This window comes from Kwoniella europaea, chromosome 1, assembly GCF_036810445.1.
Source record: "Kwoniella europaea PYCC6329 chromosome 1, complete sequence".
Taxonomy (NCBI): Eukaryota; Fungi; Basidiomycota; class Tremellomycetes; order Tremellales; family Cryptococcaceae; genus Kwoniella; species Kwoniella europaea.
In genome coordinates, this window is record NC_089487.1 from 16,441,535 (window position 1) to 16,464,872 (window position 23,338).

Below are 23,338 nucleotides of genomic sequence, written 5' to 3' on the forward strand. Positions count from 1 at the left end.
TGTGTCATTCACATTCATACCACTCAGAGCAACGGACGTAGCCAAACATCATAGCCATTCCATATCTTTCCATCTTTCTGGTGAGATCATCAACATCATGTCCAACCCACTAGACGCACCCGAATCAGCCTCACCCCAATCATCTACTCCAGTCCCAGAGACTACCGATATCACCTCCCCTACAAAGCACCAGCAGCCTCTTGCCATCGAAGATGCTCCTCACGAGGAAGTTTCAGCTAACCAGGACGAAGAGGAAATACAGTCCTTGGATTTGGGAGAAGGGAATGTAATCAAGTTGGATAAATTAGGTCCAATGATCATTAATTCAGATGGGGTGAGTGCATTCTACATTTAACACGCAAATGATAAATCAGGAGGATCTATGTGCTGACGCAATGAAATGATGTGTAGACACTATCACGTATACAGAATTGGCAAGAGCTCCATCCTATAGAACAGGAACGCACAGTCAGGTTGTTGGTGAAAAAGAGGAATCTGGTCAGGTTGCAGAAACTCGATGCTGAGAACAAAGCTGAAGGAGCAGAGGAGGAGAAGTTGACTGCGTTGAAAGAAGGAGGGAAGGAATGATAATTGGCCCTACCCTGTGATAAACACAATAGACGATATTTAATGTTTACTATGACTCATGTATAATTGTGCATATACCATGTCAATTTATCAGAATACTATCTATAATGTATGTCTCGATACAACAAGCACTGCTACGACTGATTATCAACCTCTCATAGTATATACCCCTGTTGAGCTCTATATCAGGAGAATTGCATGTTCTCATTGACCCCGACGTCCAGGATTTTCTCGGTCATACAACAAGCAACAAACTCTCTTCTGTTCATCTCATACCATGTAGATCCCTCATCACATCAACGCTTCCCTAAGATACCTCCAGGACCATGTTCCTGTAGTCCACACTCGCGTTAGCGATCGATGGTTTACAAGTCATTATGAAACTATCACTCACCTTTGCATAACAATTCTTACAATACGGTAGACCATCTTTATCGGATACCTTTGAAGGATCCAACGTGGATTTACATGAAGTACAGCGTAAACATGCTTTATGCCATTTGGAGCCTATCGAGTAGACCTGATTGCAGTGCAAATAATGTCAACGAGTTTCATCAGGACACACGCCGGTTGAGCCGACAGCGTCATGAGATCCTCTTGCAGGGGAAGGAAGTAGACGTGAAGCGAAATGGCCGTATCCCATCCCTCATTTACCCTCGGACAATCTCGAGAAAGAGGACCGATTCAGCCACTCACCTGCTCAGCAGCATAAACCCTCTTCCCACACCCTTTACACGCATCATCCCCCTCAACCCTCGTCCCAACTTTCGATCGGGGACTATCACCCCTCCTCAACAAACCCCTATCATCCAGGGCTTTCGAGCCACCAGCAAACGGTACGGATATCGGTCTAGCATCTCGGAAATTCGGTCGGGTTATCGGTACACTTGGATCAGTGGGTGTAGCAGGTTCGGCAGGTGGTGGGGTGAGGTTCCTAGGTGGTGTATAGAAATCTTTAGGTGTAGGGAGGTTGGTCCGTGGTGATTGGGCGGAAGAGGGGAGTCTGTATGTTGGCGTAGATGGTGTGAGGGGTACTTGAGGACGGGCGGGAGAGGATGTAGGTGTTATATTAGGTAGGACATTGGCGTGACGTAGGTCTAAAAGGTTCACCAATGGACTGTCAGTCACGATCAGTGGTAGTGTCGGGACTCGACTCACCTCGAGTACCGAATAGCTGGGTATGACATCTCGAGCAATACGGCTAACCTCAACATCCTGTTTTAGCTAACAGAAGAGAGAACTAAGAAGGAAGTAGCTGAGGAGAAGAGATACCCACCTGAGTATCATGTTCGACCAAATTACCAGGATCCAACCTCTTCCCACATTGAGCGCATTTCAAACATATCTTATGGTATATCTGGATTTATCAACAGCGTCTTGACTGATCAGTAATCTCTCTCTCAGGTGTGCGATTCTCCTTTGGTTCTCACTCACCTTTCTATGTGGTCCCAGTACCTGCTCGGCATGATACACTGAAGTCCCACACGTCTCACACTTTGGTGCTCCGCCGAGGATCATCTTTCAAATGAGCTATTGGCAAGATACCTATTGTCGGTTGATGGAAGATGTTAGGCAGGATTGATCGAAAGGATTTCTTCAAGGTCTGTTCGCAGATAGGATCTTAAGGTGGTGCTCTGGGATGTACTGAACCCAATGTGTTGTACGAGTATGGATAGGATGGAAAATATGAGGTTGATACGATGTGAGTGACGCAATGTTTACATTTACTACAGTACATCCCTGGATCAACATGAAACGAACGCGCGACACGCAGCGCAGGGTATGATGAGGCAGTGTCTGTAACAGGGTGGCAAATTCAAGCCATCCTTGGCTCGACCAACCTGATATCACACTGTCTATATCGCCTTACATACGATATATATCTATGATGGATGTTGCCAAGGTGAATCTGCATGTTATAAGTCACAGGAAAGATGCCTCCCTGGCTCGATCCGATGACTATGTGACGCTGTGAATAGGGGACAAAGGATGGCACATCCTGTATAAGTGACGATCTCAGCCTGTTCCGTACTTTACGATAACTATAAACTACTGACCCCATGACGACTAAGGTGATGTTATATATAGGAGGTAATGGAGAAGAAAGGATGGTTACACCGGATGTTTGATGATATCATCTTCCTCGACTCTCATATAAAGATAACACAAACCTGTACGATGAACACGTCCCCTCGTCAAACAGACAATACTGGACTCCCTATTCTCACTCTTCTCCTCATCACCCTCTCCACATCACTTCGTACATGGACCAAAACCTTGAATCTACATGATGAAGACCAATCCCGAATCTCTCTCAGCACCATCAACACTTCTAGTCTACAACTCACCACGGATTCTGTGATCCTCTACTGTCCAAAATCCCGAAGGGGTGACAACCACTCTTGCACCTTATATCTCTCCCGATCAGACACCCATCAATATCACATATCATGTATCGCCGAGGACATATCCAATGCCATGTCCTCGGCATATAATAGGCTCAAGAAAGACAAGTGGTGGTTCAGTGGGGTCAGATCTCAAGATATCGATGAGGAGTGTCAAAAAGACCTAGAAACCATTTTCAAAAACTCACTACATGAAGATGCGTATGGTCGATTGAACGAAAGAGGTTTATCTATTTTCAAAATACATAATGAATATTATGATTCATTGATAAGATTGAAAGAAGCTATAAATCAAGAAGATAGGAAAGGCATTTTAGTGATTCCCACTAACACCTGCTCGGTATCTCATCAAGGTAACATGTCGAGGTATGGAATAACTAATTACAAAACGATTACTCGTGAGAAGGATAGGATTTCGATGTTAAGAAGATTGAGTGAATATTCGAAATATCTAGCAGAATCTACTAATCTCGACGATACGACTATATACAAAGAGCGATCTAAGGGATTTGAGAATTGTGGGTATGTACGTCTCGACGATAGCGAGATATTGATGTTTAGCTTTCTCATGGAGGAGTTGAATTCTTATGAATAGCTATTAAATTGAATGTAACAGCAACCGCTAAAGATATATTAGCAAAGTCGGCACAGGAGAGGCCGGTTGCAGAACAATTAACTTGAGCGTAGTGTAGTAGGCACAAAATGTAGCTGACGAGACAGCCACATACTGTGATCCTCTGACATATGCAAATGTAACAACACTAATACGTAAAAGAATATTTTCAATATTTTTCATTTCTCATGATTCATCATATACAACAAAAAAAAAAAGACTGTTTTGGAATTCTCCCATACCACTTTACTCCATCAGATTCTCAATCGATACTTCCATACTTCATACTTCTTATCGTATGACCTCACTTAAATCTATTCACATTTTCTACATTTTCCCCCCTGACCCACCTCCAGCTCCTCCACCAAACTTCTCGCTAATCTTCAACGCTTCAGCAGCCTTCTTTAATTCCTTTTGTCGTTCTTCATAAGCGTCATAAGCATATACAATCTTCTTTTTCTGTTGGTGTTTGATCGAATCTTCTAACGTTATATAATCTTCTTCAGAAGAGTTATCTATTTCATTATTATTACTAGTACCATTAGGGTTTGGATTTTGTCCCTGATCTCTATTCTGCGTTCGGGGATCGGTAGGATTAGGTATGAACATGTCATTAGGGTCGAAATTATCTATCAATCCATCGAATCACATCGTATCAGCTAATCTGTCCTACGAACTTCTCCCATAGGTAGTCACTCACTGTCTTCATCCACAACTGCTCGTCTTTTACCCAAAGCCTTCCTACTGGGTTTAACAGGTTTGGGAGGTAGATCATCCCCATCAATCTCCTTATCATCAACTCCATGGTTGACTCCAGCGTGACTCTGATTTGATGAATCTCCCGTACCACTTCTGGATTGTGTATCGCCCGATCCATTTCGAGATGGCGTCGTACCAGTACCATTAGCCAGGTTCTGTAACGATTGATGAGAAGCATTGTTCCCCTTGGCAAAAGGATTGGGTAAAGGTCTTGGTCCACCCATTCTCAATCTGCCCATACCTAAAGGCGAATTCGTACGACTGGTAGGTGCTGGCGATGAGGACAATTTCGGAGGATGAGGTAAAGGGTGAGGCTGTTGGTCAGGCGAAGGGGTACGTGATGATCTCCCGTTCTCGACATTCGCATTCCTGAATGGATTGTTGGATCCTGCGATAGGTGGTGCACCTCCACCCTGAGCTGGTGGCGGTGGCGGTAATGGCAGATCGTAATTCCTAGGGGATGCAGTTACTTTAGGTGTACTATCTGAAGGAAGACGAACGTGCGGTACGGGCGATGGTGATCGAGATGATGATGCCTGAGGTTGATTGGAAGGTGGGAATAATCCAGATTGTTCATACATCGGTTGCTATATCAAGAGTATCAGCCAAATGACATTTGAGGCAACATCAAAGATCAACTCAGCAACTTACATTACGATCCATCCTGGTTTCTTTCTTGCTTCTTTCCCTGACTTCTCTCATTTCCTTCTCCTCCCCAGCCAATTTCGTGAGATCATCATGCTGTTTCAATGCCTCACCAAGGGCACTATGCGCCTCGAGAAGTGATCCCAAAGCTTGTTCTTCAGGTGTGTCGTGTTTGGTATTGTCGACGTTCGGATTACCATCCAGAGTAAGGGAAGCATGTCGTTCACGAGATCGAGCGGCTTCAGCTTGAGCCCAGTCCATTTGGTTCGTCAAAGATTCATGAGCGAGAAAGACCTTTCGGTAGAATTCCTGAGACAGAATAGTCAGCTACGGCACACTGAGTTGTATTATGTTGAAGAATACTGCGCTCACCTCAATGACCGGTTTATGCTCCAACTCTTCCGGTTTGGTGAATACTAAAGCTTCACTCAGAACGCGCGCACTTTCCTTGGCAGCAGTACATTCATCTGTTAACCTCCTTAGATCTTCACCGTGACTTGGCAGATCAGCATACCGTGGCCCACCATAGTGACCCGGCGAGGCACCACGTTGAGGGAGCGCAGGAGGATAACCTTGGTTCGTCTGTTGTAAAGGAAGCTGTGAGAGTGATGGAGATGATGGTCGACGCGAGCCGGGGAATGATTGAGGGTTACTGTAAGTTTGATTGTGTCGTTGGGCGTAGAAAGGCTCCGGAGAGAAGATGGGATGATCGACCGGAAGTGGGTTCCCCTGTATGTCAAAGGTTTGTGAGCAATGAGCAGAATGTCAGGTGAGGATTGTTCACTTACGATTTCTGACTCTTGAGGTAATTTCACTTTCTTCCATAATTCACCTAAGCCCTCACAGCCTTTCTCTTGACCATAAGAGAACGTCAGATCTGACAGTATATCCGTGAGAAGTTTATAGGTAGGTTGAGATACAAGTGGTTTGGTAGCAGGTGCAAGTAAGATGGGTTCAAGAGCTGACAAGAATTTCTTGCTTGAAGCGTGTTCTATAGGAGGAGATCAATATACAGCCGTTTAGGTCGTATCAAAACAAGTAGGGTATTGCCATGACTCACGTCTAAAGCCTTTGCCTGAGACATTTCTCATAAGATATAACCAGACTTTAGCCGCATTCCGCCTGTCCGCTTCGTTACCATGTTTGAATTCTTTTCGGATCGCTCGAGCAGCATCTTTGGTGATGCCTTCCATGCCTTCAGACTTATGTATCCGATCACATACATCGTAGATATTCGCTGGAGGAGGATCTGGCATAGAGCATAGCCAGCCTAATTCGAGTCGAGGGGAAGGTGAGTCTCATTGCCTTACATAATATGCTCATTAATTGATCATACTCACGGATAGCTGAACCAGCATCATTAGGCTGTGGTATCTGATCCTTTTCCTTCTTCTTATCGCCTCCACCACCAAAATCCAAACCCAGTATCCTTCCTCTACTCGGTTGTTCCTCTTGTTCATGTCCATGTGAAGTCGAATGACCGTGAGTGGAAGAAGGTTGACTTTCACTTTCAGTCTGATTCCTCCATCCATCGAAACTCTTCCTGGGCTCTTCCATCAATGGTTTACCATCCAACACCTGATTACTATCTTTTTTATCTTTACCTTTACCCCAACCCATTCCTAAGAAACCGCGCTTTTTCTCTTTCTGATTCGGTCCGTCCATCTGACTTCCCCTTCTCGATAGGTTCACTGCATTTGGCATTGGTGTATCTTCTGTCCGCGGCACAAAATTATTCAACGAGTGATCATTAGACGAGGGAGGTGCCGATGGCGGAGGGAAAGGTTGAGCATTCGATGCTGTATAAGGATGTGGGGAAGGAAACGAAGTGAGTTCAGGTGAAGGATAAGAATTTGCCAAAGGTGATCTAACACCTTGATTGGGTGGTTGAGGTTTCTGTAATTTGGATGACGGTTGATTAGGGGATGTGATAGGTTGATTCATGATAGCGTTATTGTTCCCGTAAGGGTTGTTGTTGTTGTTGTTAGTGGTGTGTTGTGTATATGTGGAGTTGGTGTTAATGGTATCGTGATCGGATCGATTTGATAGGGAACCAGTGTTCGAAGCTATCGAATGACCCCTTTCCCTCCCTATAGCGGTATTTGGACTGATGATATCTCCCGCTTCACCGTAATGGGCTGTTGACAAGCTGGCTAAGCTAGATTGAGAATGACGAGCACTCCCTGTCGGAGGTGGGTAAGGCGGACGCATCGAAGGAGGTGTGGCGGGCCGAGCACCGGGCGGAAGATACAAAGCTGTGTGGGTAGATGCACTTGATGGAGATGCGTTGGATGAAGGTGGATTCGAACTTGCAAATGCTGCGTTGGGGATGGTCAAAGGTTCAGTCAAGGAGGAATGGTAGTTTGGATCATAACCTGTAGAAGGTGGTGATGAAGGTAGGGCCATATTGTTGTTGGTAGGTGATACCACAGTCCACCCATCTGGTGAAGGAGCATTGGGCGATCCTCCATATCCTTTTGAATGCCTCTGCGGCTGTTGTTGATGCTGTTGACGTTGAGCAGATCTCATAGCTTGTTCTCTCTCTTGAATTTCCAGCAGACTAGGTACACCTGAGTTTGATCCGGCAGACGGTCCTCTGTCCTTTCCTTTCCTTCCACTGGGTACAGGTGCTGGAGGAGGTGGCAGCGACTGATTGTTACCATTGTTCACATTGTACGTTTCTCTGCCCGCGTCAATGGGGAATGGAGTCACTTCCGGTTGATGTGAATGTCCGAATGGCCATCTGTGTTCATGATGATGCTGTGATGGTGATTTCAGATCTTAGCTGTGTTCGCTCAACGGGCCACAGATCACGGCAAACTTACATTCGTAGGTGTGGATGTCCCTGATCCAGGTGCAGAAGATGCTGTAGGGGGCGGTAACGGGTCTACGACGGGCGATTTGCTCGTCCGGAAGAGTCTCTTCATGTCGATGGTCCGTCCATAGGTATCGCACAGGAATACACAAAGGCGGAAGGTTGGTTATAAAAGATGAATTGATTCTTGATGATTGATAATTGAATAATTGCCGGACGATGTTGTTGACTGTAAGGATCTGACTGGGGTAAGGCTGGGGTTCAGGTTGAAATTTGAAATTTGATTGACTGTGCAACGGCGGACAGTCTGTCCTTCCACTTGCTGTTCCACGCAGCTGCAGCTGTAGATGAGAGTTGAGTGATAGTGACGGGTTACTTAGTATTTGTTACTCTACTGTCTACTGGGTTATGCTATGCTATGCTGCTCATACTACGACTAACTGCTACACAGCCTCGGATCCCTCACAGTCAATCCGCTTTATCATATCCACACCACGTGTCAGAATCACGTGGGATCAACCGATAAGTGAACCTTGGTTGCTGGGGACAAGACTCATAATCCACATCATGCTCCTTTATCATTCCAACCAAACCATACATAACAACGACCCTTCTGCTCCAGTCAATCTCCTTTATCCCCTCCTTCTTCTTCTCTTCTTCTTCTTCTCTCTCATTCCACTGCATCTTCGTAACATCATCTCCCTACAATCGACACTCAACATCATGGCCGACGCTAACGATCTCTACAAGGACGACCTTTACGGCGGTAAGCTCCCTCCTTCCCCTCTTGTCCCGTTGATACAATCAGGCAGGCTGATGTGAGAATACATCTACGTTCGTATGTATGTAGATTTGGACCTGGAAGACCTCGATGCCACTCAGCTCGAAGAACTAGTCGAACCACCCGAGCTTGATCCTGCTCCAGCCGCAACAGGTGGATCAAGCTCGTCAGTTCAACAAGCTCAACCTTCTGCACCAGCAGTGGCCAATCAACCTTCAACAGGTGATTACAGTGGTGTACCCCAACAACAACAACAACAAGGTGTTTTCGGGAATGAAGCCAACACGGACCAAGCTGCTTTGGATAGGATAAGACCTAGTGATATGCCTGATGAGGGGTTAGTACATTTATACTCTTAAGTAGTCTCTCTGTTCTTCCTGTGTTTCTGTACTATCTCTAGTCATTCTCGATACCTGTCTGTCTTTGCTTTTCCGCATATATTGTGTCGTGTCGTGTTGGAAAATTAGTCAGGCAGGAGTCAAGGACAGAGGATCCAGTTGAAGTATATAAGAACAACGCGGGATGGCGAAAGCCCATCTAATGGAGCGAATAGTCCCCGTGAAAGCTGTACTGGTTGTGGTAGTCATTTTGTCCCTGGTAGGAGCGAGGTAGATCAGAGTCATATAAAATTAAGTCCCCTCTAGTAAAGTATCTCCTCCCATATCTTGTCTTATCTTCATTTCGTCATATAAACTATCTAGTTGTTGGTCGGTGGTTCCCAGAGTCGAATATATACTGATATCAATATATTGTTCTTGATATACCTATATCTTTCTATCTACCTTACATACAAACTGGTAATACTACGTAAAACCAATCGATTGTAATACCATAAAACCAAACGAATGTACCCGATATCAAACCAATCCAAAACCAACCTTGTGGAAATATATTCAAATACATCTTCAATGATGTTCATGTCGATGGTAATTTTCGTTAACACCGAACTATGGTGATCTTTTTCAATCCGAAAATTTTCTCCACTTGCTTTTTCCCTCTTCTGGTTTTGTCATCTTTCCCTCATATCACGATCGTTCCCCCTTCTCCTCTTTTCCCATCTCACCATTATCCTTCGCCGTATCGTGTCTCTACTTATTCATTAACACAAATCTCAATGAAAACTTTGGCCCATGTCATGACAAAACAGCAAGATGTTCATCGGTGGATTGAACTGGGAAACAACAGATGGTGAGTACCCACGTCACGAAGACATACGAGCCAATGAGCCATATTGGCAGGAAAAGACACCCATGTGTTCGACTTGGATCGTCATTGTCTTTGTCGCCAATGATATGATACAAGTTAGGAAGCTAATAAAACCGCCTCTCGAACTTGGTAGACGGTCTTAAAGCTTACATGGCTCAATTCGGTGAAATCGAGGCATGTACAATCATGAGAGACCTGACAGGTAGATCAAGAGGATTCGCATTTTTGACTTATAAAAGTTCGGAAAGTGTAAATAAGGTATTGGATAAGACTCATACATTAGATGGTAAACAGGTGAGTAAGAGTTCCCTCTCTTCCTATTCTTACTATATCTTTCTCTTTCGATGTCATATGCGACATGTCTATACCATACTGATCTGATCAACTCGTGGCTGATCGTGTAATATAATGTCATACAGATTGATCCTAAACGAGCAATCCCTCGAGCAGAACACGAACGAACTGCGAAAGTATTCGTAGGAGGACTAGCTCCAAGCGTAACTGGCGAATCTTTAAGAACATTCTTAACTCAATTCGGACCCGTTATGGATGCTACGGTAATGTTCGATAAGGAAACTTCCAGATCTAAAGGGTTCGCATTCGCTACGTTCGGGGATGAAGAGAGTGTACAGAGAGCTATGGATAGTAGTGGAATTGAATTGGAGGGTAAAGCTGTAAGTTGGACATTCTGATTAAAGTCAGAATCGCCATATAGATGAAACAGGCAGAAGAAACAAATTTACGTTGTGCTAATCCACCTTTCGTACCATCGTATAGATCGAAATCAAAAGAGCTCAACCTAGAGGAGCAGGTACTCAACCTGGTAAATTCACTTCTGGACCTTCTGGGGGACATAATCGATATGGAGGAGGTAATAATAACAACCAGTTTAATAATGGTGGTGGTATGAATATGGGTATGGGTGGAATGGGTATGGGGGGTATGGGTGGTTTCAACAATAATGTCGGAGGAGGTGGATTCGATCCGAATGCTATGGCTATGATGTATCAAAATATGATGAAGAATAATGGTATGGGTGAGTCTTGAGTCATCCCATCTTGAATTGACTGAACAATAACTGATAGTCTACAATTATATGATACTATGGTATAGGCTCAATGATGGGTGGATTCGACCCTTCATCAATGGCAATGATGTATCAAAACATGATGAAATCCATGTCATCCGCCAACCCTGGCGGAGCAGGCGGTGGAGGGCAGGGTAACGTACCGGCCATTAATCCAAATATGGCAATGAGGAATCCAATGATGGGTATGGGTATGGGTGGAATGGGGATGGGAGGAATGGGGATGGGTAATATGGGTATGGGAATGGGAATGGGAATGGGTGGGATGGGAATGAACAATATGGGTGGTAATAGGGTGAGCACCTTTTTTTTAAAAACGATCCATGAGGATCGACTATCGGATATCTGTCAGTGGACAAAATAGATTGCTGATACATTGCTTTGTACGACTTTTAGATGATGAACCAACCCCAACAGCAAGGAGGTTCAATCCGACCTATCCCTAATGCACCTCGCGGTCCAGCAGCTATGCGATCAGGACCATCGGGAGGTACAACCCCTCAATCAGGTTCAAGTGGGACTGGCAATGGCGCACCGACTGGTCCAGGCGCTCAGAGATATTCAACTCAAGGTTCAGCAAGAGCTAAACCTTACTAGGGAATAGGCATCAGGCATTTTGCTTATGAACACAAACATATATCATAAAAAACAATCTGTTATATGTATTCATGTAAAAATCAGAACCAATAAATCAATATTTTCATGCAACTCATATCTCATGTACAATCGGCGTAGAGCGTACTCTTGAAGCAAGAAAAACCTTATATAGCCCCGCGACAGCTAGGATATAAATAAGGCTTAGTCTGGCATCTTCTAATGAGTGAATACCTGTCGTTCAGTACCAGTGCAGCATACTTGCAGTAGGTCACCGCATTAGCTCTCATAGTGAGCCATGTAATAGGTGAATTCGATGTAAGCAGGAAATATACTATGCATCACATCCAAAAATGGTATATGTAAAAAGAAAACGCTATAAATACATACAAATAGAAGGAAAATCTGCAATCCCCCAAAAAGGTCTATCGTCTATCAGTCTTTCCTCCCTTTCTCTTACCAGCCAACATCCATTTAGGTCTGGTTATAGGAACGTGTCTATCCGATTCAGAAGCTTTGGCCAATCTGTTTGGTAATCTCTGTGCGAAATCTCTCAACTCGTTGGCTTTGTCGGATTGAACTATCGTAGCTAAACCGGCCATCTGTCTATTTGATCGAGGAGCTCGTGAAACAGCCATTCCACTCTTCGTTCTAATTGGTTTACCTTTCGATGGTCGACTTGAATCTTCAACTTCAGCATCCATATCAACGTCCATATCACCTTCGGCAGCGGCGTCACGAGCCTCAGCAGCTTCCCAAGCTTCTTTCTTCTTCTCCATCAATCGCGCAGCACGTTTCTCAAGTACCAATGGATCATGTCCTGACTTCCTCATACCACTTGTGAATTCCGATAAAGTGACGTGTTTCTTCTTTCTTGGGATGATAGGTCGGTTTTGTAAGTGATTCTTCTCCTGGGATATCTTCTTGATGGAAGCTTTCTTCTTCTCGATTTGTGAGGCAGCATCTCGGAATTCTTCTTCGTCAGAGTCGAGCTGAGGTAATCATACATAATCAGTATTTGCAAATGGCCAAACCAATATATGTATGAAAATATGAGCTGTGGTAAGAAAGTACCACTCACCATCTCAGACTCATCGGAATCATAGAATCCTTGAGCTTCCAGAGCCTCTTCTTCCCTTTCCAAAGCATCCAATTTCTCAGCGATATCAGGATCGATAAAGTCTGCGACATTCTTTCCATTGAGGAATTCAGGGATCTTATCATATTTCCATGAATCGTCGGCAAGGATGTAATCCTCTATTAGACGCGGTACAACCCTTCAATCAGCAGAATTCTACATGAAATAGGAATTGAACATATCCTTCACTCACTCTTGATATCAGCAGAGTAAATACCCATACCGGACAATTCCATCTCTTGCTCTTCGTCTCTCTGTAATTTCCGCCTGTCGGGATCTTCCTTATCATATTTGACCTTGTGTTTGACGGCATCAGGGATGAAAGGTTTTCTCTCCAAATCATCTCTCTTTTGAGGTACCGCAACGTGTATCTTATTGGCGACCATCTCGATTCTGTTTCCCTTGAGTTTCTGTTCGACCCTGTGAGCTAACAAAGCATCACATGCGACGTTCCTAACATCCATTACACCTTCTTCAGAGTATGTCGAGGCCTCAACGACAGTCACCGATTTGTCAGATAAGATGGAATCAACGAAAGCACGGTTCTCTGGGGAAAGATCCGCAAGTCTGACGATATCAATCTTGTTGATCACAAGGATGGTGGGTTTGTTGGTGAAAAGAGGTTTGATGGAATGGAAGAGCTTGCACTATGGGTGAGGTAGGATTGTTAGTTGGATAGCAAAGGCTTACAACAGCACTTCAACCTACCTGAGCTTCGATTGTATATCCACATTGTTCACTCAAATCCATGAAGTACAAGACGGCACTTCGCAAATGAGCCAAAGCGGTGATAGATTGCATCTCGATCGTGTTCATTTCCTCCAATGGGTGATCAAGTACACCAGGGGTATCGATTACTTGCCATCTGAGGTATTTGTAATCCATATGACCAACGAAAAGGGATTTGGTGGTGAAGGCGTACTAACCAACCATAATTTACGATTAGCAACATCGATCGAGCTGGAGATGGTTTATATACGTACTGGTTGAACATCAACATCCGCTCTAGTAATCTTATTCACGAAACTACTCTTTCCTACATTTGGGTAACCGCAGATGAGTAAAGTTCTAGTATTAGGGTCGATAGCGGGCAATCTCGAGATATGTTGTCTGACTTGTTCGAGATATGCTAAAGGATCTTTCTGTCTTCTCATGATGGTTGCCATACGACCCAAAGCAGCCTTCTTCAACTGTTTGCATCTGTATAATGAATCACCGAATTTGAGTAGTCGAGTGTAATCTTTGGATACTTGAGAGATCAAGTGTCTGGCAGTGTTGATTTGACCTAAAGCAAGTTTGTAGTGGTTTTTGTCGTATAATACGTTCAGTAGAGACGATAAGAAGGGATGTAAGTTCTGTAAGAAGACAAACAAGGTTAGTCAATGACACAAACTGAACAAGGGAGAAGTTGGGCGGTTGATGCTTACATCGAGAACAGGGAATTCAGAGATGATCTTGCCTAATTTCTCATCGAAGGTATCTTGTGTGAATTTGACCTTTCGCATGTAGACTGTAAAAAATGTTAGCATAAAGCTATATCTGACAGTGGGAACAGGTAGCTCACAATTTCTAATACGAGAGATTTTGAACTGAAACGAAGAAGTTAGTATAAATCGATGGTATGATATAGTAATTCTGCGTTATATCTGCTCACATTCTTATGAATAACTGAGGAAAATCACATTATTAGCTGAAAATCCACAAGAACGATGACACTTGAACTCACCAGTAGGGGTCTTTCTCATAGTAGCATTGAGCACAATGTCTATGAAGTCCGACGAGGTCGGGACGGGGGCGATCCGTTGCAAACCAGCTACAGACGACATGCTGGCTGATGTGTTTTTGGTGGTGGCGAAGGAGAAGGGAGAAAAGGGTGTGTCTCGTCAGCGAGCGAGTGGAAGCGAGCAAAGGTGGCCCTGCAAGAGTAGAAGGGTCGGTTGAAGCTGTCTATCGTTTTACAAGGACGACAATGTAGAAGTAAAGCTCAGTGGATGTGCACGAATGCTGATCTGATCAGAGTGGACCGGTTAAATTTTCAAAATTATCGACTATCTAGAAAAACAAAAATATCCACCCTCGAAGGATGGAATGATGTGGCATAACGGGAGCAAAGTGGAATGGAATGGGTTCTGATACTGCCGGTCGCGTGCTTGGATCTTGGTGGTGGTGTGGTATGATCGGTGAATGTCGGAGATGAGGTGTGTGGGTGTGAGTGTGGCAGTGCGTGGATACATTACGAGTAGGTTGGAAACGAGCACAAACGCGGAGACCCTGCCAGCGTATATGCGGCAGTAGTAGTAGTAGGAAGAACATCGCTAAACCATCATCACCTCACCAGGAGCACCATCTCATTCCATCTACATCACATCCGTGTAACAGGTGAACAAAAAAACAACCAAACACCAACATTCACAATTGATTTAGCTCCTTGACATTCTTGTCCTTGTTTCAAGGTTCATATCAGATCAGATCAACTACTGTTTCGGACAAGACTCCATCTTCTCTTTTTGTTTCGACAACTGTTCAATCCAACAAGTTCTATAAAGGTCGATCAATCATCCATCATCTCATCCCTCTCTCATCCTTATCCCACATATCCACAATGGCATCAGTCGATCAACTGGCTGGCAAGTACTCGTCACAGCTTGCTCAGCTTCAAGCAATCTTCCCCACATGGGATGAAAGTGATTTAGCATTCACTTTGCAAGATACGAAAGGAAATGTCGAAGAAGCCGCTTTAAGCATCACAGAAGGTATTCATCACTTCTTTCCACAACGTTCATCAAACAGAGTACTGATCTTTTGACCTGGTTTGGATAGGCCGTGCATCACAATTCACTTCAGCTTCAAAGAAGAAGCCAGCTAAGTCAAAGGAAACTCACCAAAAAGGTCATTCCAACAGGAACGCCGATACAGGTGGTTGGGAGAATGTGAACGGTGAAGGATTCGCTTCAAGGGGTGATAGACCAACTAGGGGTGGACGTGGTGGTGCAAGAGGTGGTAGAGGTGGACGTGGAGGAGGTTAGTGCGACTTTTCTTTCCTGGCATGTTACGCTGTGCTGACGCCTTGCACTGCAGAACCATTTAGAGGTGGACGTGGTGGACGAGGTGGATTCAGAGGAGGAAGAGATGGACTAAGCAATGTAAACGGACACTCAAAAACCACCACATCCGATGAATTCCCTACCACAACTGCTACAACCACAGAAGGATGGGCCAACCAAGTTCAGCAAGCTACTTCGGCCGAGGATCAAGAAGTTGAAAATGCCGCTATCGCTGATACAAGCAAAGGTGAGGACTTCTCAGCATCTGGTGGATGGGGTGATGCACCCGCACCAAAGGAATTAGAAAAGGCTGCTAAAGCTGGTGGTACCGGTTGGCAAAAAGAAATCGAAAAGCCAGTACAGGTCGCTAGTTCCTCCGTTCCTCCTGCTGCTAAGCCTAAGTTAACTTGGGCTCAGATCGCCAAGTGAGTCTGCAAAGCTTTACGACTGATCGTCATTACTGACCGCTTTCTCTAGACCCGTCGAGAAACCAAAACCTGCTCCTCCACCTCCTGCACCAGTCGTACCAGAACCTATCCCAGAACGAGAAGCTGAACCCACCATAACTTCCGATGAGCCTGTTGCTCAAGATGAAGGACACGTCGCACCCGAAGCTTTAGAAGAAACACCTGCTGAAGAAGTTGAGGCTTTGGGAGACGCACCTGCACCTGAAGAAGTAGAAGAAGCTGCCGCTGCTATAGAGGAAGCACCCGCTGCCGAAGAACCATTCACCGCTAAACCTGCTGAGGATCTCCTACCTGAAGAGACTGTTCCCGCTCAAGCTGAAGCTTCCACCGACGCCTGGGAATCTGACCCTGCTATCGCTGGTTCCGGCGCTCAGCCTGAATGGGCGAAGACCGACACTCAACCCGCTGTCGCTCCCGAACCAGTTACCACCTACCAAGGTCCACCAGGATTCAACAGCGTTGTATCCAAGGCTGCCCCAGGAGTTCAAGCTGCTCAACAGCCAAGATCCAGCTCTCGAGCTGCCCAAAGATACAAGGATGCCGAGGGTCAAGGTGTCGTACTCCCTCCTACTGCTGGTTCTGGTCTCGCTGGTATGGAAATGCAATTCGGTTCCCTCAGTTTCGGTGGTATAAATGGTGACGGTGTGGATTCACCTGTTCCTGCTGCTGAGCCAGCTAAGCAGGAGACTCCCGCTCAAGCTGCCTCCGTTCCTGCGCCAGTTGCCGCATCTCCTGTCCGATCTACTCAGCCCTCAGCCCCAGCTCAACAGCAAGCGGCTCCTGCTCCTTCTGCCCCTTCTGCCCCATTCTACTCTCAACCATCCTCTCAACCCGCTCAGACCCAAACTCCACCCCAAGCCCAACAGCCATCTTACACCTCTCCCCACCAGACTCTCCAACAACAAATGCAAACTTACCAATATCTTCAACAACAACAACAAGCTCCTGCCCATTCGCAATCCCAAGATCAAGGTCTTCACCCTTCTCACCAAGCCAACCAATATTACAGACAACAGGATTTCTACAATCCAATCGGCTCTCAAGCTCAACAACAGACCAATGAACCTCAAGGTCAACAAGGTCAGGCTCAACAATCCGCCCAACAAGCCCAACAGCCCACCTCAAGTCCTTACGATACCCCGTTCGGTACCTTTGGTCAACAATCCCATTTGTTCGGTCAACCAGCTCAACAACAGACCCAACACACCCAGGCCAACGACCCATACGGTGCTTCTCACAGAGTAAGTGTCAGCTATCGTTGTTGTCTGTTCTATCAGAAAATGTAATGCTGATCATATCTTTCGCTACATAGGCTTACGATTCATACTCTGCTAGTGGCTACCCCCGACCCCCTGTTGACGAGCCTAAACCTGCTGCTCCTGCTCCCTCTCATACTCCTTCTGCTCCCAGTCAACCTCCTCACCAACAAAGCGGATACTACTCCCAAATGGGTAACATGGGTTACTACCAACAAGGTCCTTACAACCCATACTACCAATGTAAGTGACATTGGCATAGCATACTTTAATCGTCTGGTCGCTGATTGGTCTGAATCATGTGAACAGACGGTCAAGCTCCTCAAGCTGGTTTCCAACAATATTATCCATTAGCTCAACGAAACTTGTATGGTCAACCTGCTCCTCAAGCTCCCCCTGCTCCTATTCAAGGTAACAAGCCTCAACCTCCCTCGAGCCACTCGCCATACGGTGGACCACCATCTTACCCTTCCTCGGCAGCCTACGATGATCAATCATTTGGAGGTGGTTTAGGTAGATATGGAGATAGCAAGGTCCAACAACAGAACACCCCTGGTTCTCAAGGACAAGCTCAGGGACAAGGGCAAAACACCTTAGCGCCTGGATCATATAATTCTCAACAAAGTGGTTTACACAACTTCCTCGGATCTTCCACTTCTACCGCTTCTACCACTGGTGCCGGAGCGGGTGCTGGTGCTGGATCGGCTGGATCAGCTAGACCTCAAGCTACTACACCTGACGATGGATTCAAATCCCAATCTCAACAAGGTGCTGGAGTCAGAAACCCCATCCAACAAACTAACACCAACCCTCAAGCGGCTGCTCAACAAGGTTTCAACTCTTATCCATATGGTAATAACGCTGGAGCAGGAGGATACGGTGCTCAAGATTGGAGCCATTATGGTGCTGCGGGACACTACGGTTCGAGAAATGGTTATCAACATTGGCAACAATAGGTGGTTGTCAATGGAGATAATCAACCAACTATCGAGTTCAATGAGATAACAAGCATAAAGCCATCAATCCAATAATCACTTCTCTCTGAAATTCCTTCTCTTTACTTTCATTTCTTCATTTCTTGTCTTTCTGTCCAACGTGGAAAATACTGATTGACCAAAAAGGATAAATTATCATCGTTTATCAATCATCAATATTACAATTAGCAAATCGTATAAATTAGATTTTTCAATTTATCGATCATCGATCAAAACAAAGTCAAAGAATTATATATGTATATATGTATTTTCTCTTTCTTCTCACATTAATGGAAACGTGATGCATGATCTATTCCTTGAACTACTAGTAATGATTTATGACACTATCATCCAATCGGCGATTGATGTGCATCTTTCACTCTTTTCGTTATCCTACTGTAACGAGCTGGAGCCACCCTCTTCAGCGTTTCGAGCCAACCTTCCACGATATTCACCCCGCTCAGCATTGAACAAAAGACGGACCACCACGCCATCCTTCCTATGAAAGGGGGACCGAACCAAATCCCGCCTGAAGGCAGTGTTACTGTATGAGTTTCGGGTCCCAGGCGACTTATATAAAGAAGTACTGTACTGCAATCCTGATCTATCATCGTCCTTCTGGATCAGCTCTGACGTTCAGTTCATACAGTCGTCGTACTTATACTTACAGTATTTGAACAAACTTATCACAGAATGTCTGCACCTCCTTCTGCAAGTGATCAACCATACCGCAGATCCTACGTTCTATACTCCACATCTGGTCGGACACTATGGTCCAATCCATCAACCCGAACCTCGTCCTATCGAGGGTCCGCCAAAGGTAATCCCGAAGCTTGGACGAGCTACATCGCCAATGCTCATGCAGCGAACCCTGATCCAACAGGTCTGAATTTAAGTAGCTGGATCCAAACCTGCCAAGGAGTTATGGATTCCGCTAAAGATACAATGGATTGCCTACAATTCCATGCCGATGAGGAAGATACAGAGCTTGTACCTGTCAGTCAATCAGTTTTAGACGAATATGACCAAGTGGTTCAAGTTGTCGAATCTACCTTTGGTGGTGTGGGGTCGATCCTTCATTTCCATGATGGTTCAACCAGAGGATACGTTAAACCTGATGACAACGCAAGTACCTTGGAGGAAAATGCCAATAGAGTTCGATGGGCCATGCAAGAAAGCAGCTCTGACCAAGGTATCGTCGCTTTCAAAGTGAACGATCGGGGTATGAAAAAATTACCTTTCCTGATTTAAGGTATGGAACCCATGCATGGCTGCACTGTTACAGTGGCCCTTCATTCATATTCACTTACATGTCTTGTATCTGAATGCATGAGCTTGTGTTGCCACTTGAAATGTCAGCCAAATGTGGGTGAATTTGTTCCCCACCGTTTGGTTTGTTCAGCCTGTCCTACAGCAGACCTTCAATCGCATCGATACGATACAGTATGTCCACTCGTTCGACCGGAGTCTGCCGAGTCTTCATCCAGCTACTCAAGTATCTAAGTATCCTTCGCACCAAACTTGAACCCGTACGAGTAGTAAAAGGATCCGGATCTCATACACGTTTTATCATTGTGGCACTGAGCGGGAAGAGAAAAGGTTCAGTACGAATGGATGGTACACCTATCTACAGTATTATAGATGTTCTGTCCCTATCGCTGCAAATTAATGACATTCCCTTTTCTACCAAGAAACTATTTATATACATATATGTATACATAACCAGACTTCTCATGAAATCACTATTCTCTTACTCTAAACCCCTTCTCAATTCATCGCAACCTCCCACATAAGACAGTACATCATGCAAGCTGATCGTCCTGGCATTGTGACCCCAACCAGCTGGGGTAATGTAGATCTGATCAGCGAGATCTTCAAACCCACACCTTCTGATGGTTCTGGTCCTACGGAAGGTTCGGTAATCCTATATTGTCCGAAATCAAACAACGGCACAAATCACTCAGAGACATTTTCAGTAGTACGGACTGACGGATGGAGAGGACTAGTCTCAGCTGTTACGGAAGGACTTGATAAATCGATGGAGTCGGCTTATACAAGACTCAAACATGATAAACCATGGTATGATACAGTTCAATCTGAAGATATAGCTAAACAAGTTGACCTAGAACTCATTTCGATATTTCAAAATTCTCTGATTCAATATCCATATAGTTCTTTGGAAAATGGCAGGATCAGTGTTCAGAAGGTATCGAGTACTAATTATGATTCACTAATGAAGATCCAAAAGTCTTTATATCCAAAGGGGAGGAAAGGGGTATTGGTCATTCCTCGAATCCAATTCTACAATCAATAAAGAAATTACAGATGGAGGTAGATTGACCGAGTTGGGTATTACGAATCCAAGTTATATGAAAGATGAGGAAGATCGAGAGATTGCCCTGAAGGATCTGAGCAAAATATGCTAATTGTACTGAACGATCTATCAAGGGTTGGCCAATACGTGCGATATACCCTTTAGATGAGAGGTTGAGCAAGAAGTTGAGGGAATATGAAGATTATGGGTATGTGTTTCTGGATGAGAATGAGATAAAGACTTTTAGGTCAATAATGGATGAATTGCCTTCTATCCCTGGTAGACCAATCAAGGTAAGTCGGACTTTGTCTTCATCAAAAAGCCGTTGCAGAGCTGGAGCTTATCTGTCTTTGGGCATCTACTGTATCTAGTCATCCGACACTCATGGCTCAGAAGTCACAGTGTCCAGTGCCACAGAAATACCAGATCCTTCGAATTGCGAACGCTCGGTTGGAGAGGATATGGTGATTACCAATGACGATGATGATGAAGTGAGTCGTTTCATTGAGATTCTATTGGATTTCATGAGAGTTAACGATTATATCCGCTTTTTGATAATATTGTAGCGATACCGCTATGAAACACCGTTCATACCCCGCAATGCACGAGTCCGCGATATGATTGACGCGCTTGAGTCCCAGAGCGCTGATTCCCGGCAATGAAGGGAAGAGGTGTAGACATGTATATCAACCATCCTCTGAGGGTCACAATCGGCCGGAGCTTGATTATGAGTCAAATGCGTGCTCATATATCTCTCCGTTATACTGCAGGATTCAGTATCACAATTGAACATCTGCGTGTCCGATCAAGAAGTGGCGGGTGCTGGCACTCAACGTACAGCCGCACTTCTAACTTAGTCGTTCCCATGCCAGTGAAACTCATTAAACGGTACGCTGAGACTTAGCCCAGAATATACAGTATCGCTGAGTGAAATCTCCAGTGATTGACAACGCAAATATAGGCTGTGATGCTCGAAAGAAGCAGAATTCAAAAACTATGCATAGCATCCTGAAAGGAATAAGAAGCAGAGGGCAAAACGTCCCGATGAAGCTTCGTTTCCGAGAGACTTACTTCCCATACCCAGCGAAGACAGCATCGAAATCTGAATTTGCGCCGGCATCGGGATGAAAATCGGTGTGATGCCTCTATTGGTCAGTAGTGTGAATGTCAGTCAAGGTTTCCGACATAGTATGAAAACCCCAGATCACATTACTTACCTCATTGGAGGTCACAGCTGATAAGCGCTCTTTCGGAGCGGATAACCAGCTGGTGATACCTTGATAGTACCTCTTCTCTTCATCAGTCAGCACGACATGTCCATATCTACCCCCATGATACAGTTGTGAGAAAGTATCGAAGGATGTCCACGATGGATCATGGTCGTAATCCCTCAATAAGCTTTCAACGTGATTTGCAAACCCACTTAGACCTCTTCTTTCTCTCTCTCTTTCATCGGCGTCGAACAATTTCGGACTGAGAACCCCTTCAGTGGTCATGGGTTGTCCCGCTCTGATAGTGTCCTGGAATTCTGTGGGATAATTCGAAGAGACAATGATCCATCCTTTGACATTTTCAGTGTCCATCTTATACTTGAGGTCTATAAGGCTTCCAAAACTCTTGGTTGGGATTTTGACCGTTCCAAATTTATCTGGAACATCTGGTTCTCCCTTGATAGTGCTTATTGAAGCCTTATGAGCTGTATCTCTCAGGGTCTGATCTATGGATCGGAGGGCATTGCTCATGACTCTGTCCGATTTGGAGGTGGAATTGGAGCTTTTGCTTTTACTTTTACTCTTGCCCATGAACGATTCCTCGGTCTTTCCCATCGCCTCGACGAGGGCGAGCTGTACTCCTCGCGAGAGATCGTTGAGCGGTCCGACGTGATCTGGTCGTTTAGGGTAACATAACGTTTCGACTGTCTTACCATCCGGGTGGACAGAGTAATAAACCAAGGAGGACTCGGTAGGCCAATATTCTGATGAAATGGTGAGGTCTGGGTCTGCGTCCGAAGGGGACATGGTGGATGGGCCACTCTTGGTTTTCTTGAAGAAGGATGACATACTGTTTGACTGTGACTATGGTAGATTATGCAGAAAAGAGGATATATCCTGTATGAATCGACTTGTACAGGGATTATATAACGTATCGGCGCGGGAATCGATGAGTGTGGATACGCCAAACCTGTGCCACCCAGCAGGTATATACAGTGCGCTGCATCTTGTACAGAACTTATCGGAGTATATGAAATTCTTTTCATCCTTTGATATGTTCGGTGCAGACTCAAGGTCTTATGTAGATGCTGTGCAGAAACGATTTTCGATCCGCGATGACCTATGCTCCGCTTCAAACTCCTTCAACAGGATGGTACTTGTGCAGCTGCGTTATCACGCACGGTGAAAGTGTAGTCTGAGACAACAGAGGGAAACTAAACAGTAAAATTGAGTGAGTTATGGCAGCCCTAAATGTACGCAGTGCCGACACAGCCATGGTTGTCCATCAAAGATATAATGTCTCTCTTTTCTTCGTAATCGCAGTATGCTGATGAGGTGAATATCTCAATTGCCACTTTGGTCCAACGCAGGCTGTTGATGATGGAAAAACCGCAATACAGCAAGTGCTCAGAATGAAGTTCCGCCTGAGGTATTATAGCCG

General features: G+C 45.0%; 10 protein-coding genes across 10 annotated transcripts; 6 read left to right on the forward strand and 4 right to left on the reverse strand.

The window, feature by feature from the left end:
• Positions 1-97: 97 nt before the first annotated feature.
• V865_006263 (uncharacterized protein) lies at positions 98-588 on the forward strand (the record flags this gene model as incomplete). Its single annotated transcript, XM_066230022.1, has 2 exons — positions 98-334; positions 412-588. The coding sequence occupies 2 exons, from the start codon at positions 98-100 to the stop codon at positions 586-588; spliced, it is 414 nt and encodes a 137-aa protein (XP_066086119.1).
• Positions 589-884: 296 nt separating this feature from the next.
• Positions 885-2,106, reverse strand: V865_006264 (uncharacterized protein; the record flags this gene model as incomplete). The annotated part of the gene is made up of 6 exons (XM_066230023.1): positions 885-920; positions 983-1,108; positions 1,285-1,685; positions 1,747-1,789; positions 1,865-1,945; positions 2,023-2,106. The coding sequence occupies 6 exons, from the start codon at positions 2,104-2,106 to the stop codon at positions 885-887; spliced, it is 771 nt and encodes a 256-aa protein (XP_066086120.1).
• Positions 2,107-3,066: 960 nt separating this feature from the next.
• On the forward strand, positions 3,067-3,674 carry V865_006265 (uncharacterized protein; the record flags this gene model as incomplete). The annotated part of the gene is made up of 2 exons (XM_066230024.1): positions 3,067-3,511; positions 3,589-3,674. The coding sequence occupies 2 exons, from the start codon at positions 3,067-3,069 to the stop codon at positions 3,672-3,674; spliced, it is 531 nt and encodes a 176-aa protein (XP_066086121.1).
• Positions 3,675-3,933: 259 nt separating this feature from the next.
• On the reverse strand, positions 3,934-7,937 carry V865_006266 (uncharacterized protein; the record flags this gene model as incomplete). Its single annotated transcript, XM_066230025.1, has 8 exons — positions 3,934-4,235; positions 4,307-4,952; positions 5,017-5,319; positions 5,383-5,739; positions 5,799-6,001; positions 6,071-6,280; positions 6,351-7,770; positions 7,836-7,937. The coding sequence occupies 8 exons, from the start codon at positions 7,935-7,937 to the stop codon at positions 3,934-3,936; spliced, it is 3,543 nt and encodes a 1,180-aa protein (XP_066086122.1).
• A 611-nt stretch (positions 7,938-8,548) lies between these two features.
• V865_006267 (uncharacterized protein) lies at positions 8,549-11,496 on the forward strand (the record flags this gene model as incomplete). Its single annotated transcript, XM_066230026.1, has 9 exons — positions 8,549-8,591; positions 8,676-8,943; positions 9,754-9,794; positions 9,946-10,106; positions 10,232-10,486; positions 10,590-10,743; positions 10,786-10,848; positions 10,926-11,194; positions 11,296-11,496. 9 exons carry the CDS (start codon positions 8,549-8,551, stop codon positions 11,494-11,496), a joined length of 1,455 nt encoding a protein of 484 aa, XP_066086123.1.
• A 422-nt stretch (positions 11,497-11,918) lies between these two features.
• Positions 11,919-14,457, reverse strand: V865_006268 (uncharacterized protein; the record flags this gene model as incomplete). The annotated part of the gene is made up of 9 exons (XM_066230027.1): positions 11,919-12,485; positions 12,575-12,750; positions 12,825-13,278; positions 13,340-13,552; positions 13,615-13,986; positions 14,059-14,141; positions 14,196-14,220; positions 14,286-14,299; positions 14,358-14,457. 9 exons carry the CDS (start codon positions 14,455-14,457, stop codon positions 11,919-11,921), a joined length of 2,004 nt encoding a protein of 667 aa, XP_066086124.1.
• A 776-nt stretch (positions 14,458-15,233) lies between these two features.
• On the forward strand, positions 15,234-18,354 carry V865_006269 (uncharacterized protein; the record flags this gene model as incomplete). The annotated part of the gene is made up of 6 exons (XM_066230028.1): positions 15,234-15,384; positions 15,452-15,652; positions 15,710-16,100; positions 16,153-17,383; positions 17,455-17,641; positions 17,708-18,354. 6 exons carry the CDS (start codon positions 15,234-15,236, stop codon positions 18,352-18,354), a joined length of 2,808 nt encoding a protein of 935 aa, XP_066086125.1.
• Positions 18,355-19,065: 711 nt separating this feature from the next.
• Positions 19,066-19,623, forward strand: V865_006270 (uncharacterized protein; the record flags this gene model as incomplete). The annotated part of the gene is made up of 1 exon (XM_066230029.1): positions 19,066-19,623. The coding sequence occupies one exon, from the start codon at positions 19,066-19,068 to the stop codon at positions 19,621-19,623; it is 558 nt and encodes a 185-aa protein (XP_066086126.1).
• Positions 19,624-20,176: 553 nt separating this feature from the next.
• On the forward strand, positions 20,177-21,543 carry V865_006271 (uncharacterized protein; the record flags this gene model as incomplete). The annotated part of the gene is made up of 4 exons (XM_066230030.1): positions 20,177-20,578; positions 20,821-20,979; positions 21,058-21,177; positions 21,457-21,543. 4 exons carry the CDS (start codon positions 20,177-20,179, stop codon positions 21,541-21,543), a joined length of 768 nt encoding a protein of 255 aa, XP_066086127.1.
• Positions 21,544-21,753: 210 nt separating this feature from the next.
• V865_006272 (uncharacterized protein) lies at positions 21,754-22,704 on the reverse strand (the record flags this gene model as incomplete). The annotated part of the gene is made up of 2 exons (XM_066230031.1): positions 21,754-21,831; positions 21,904-22,704. The coding sequence occupies 2 exons, from the start codon at positions 22,702-22,704 to the stop codon at positions 21,754-21,756; spliced, it is 879 nt and encodes a 292-aa protein (XP_066086128.1).
• Between the last annotated feature and the right edge of the window lie 634 nt (positions 22,705-23,338).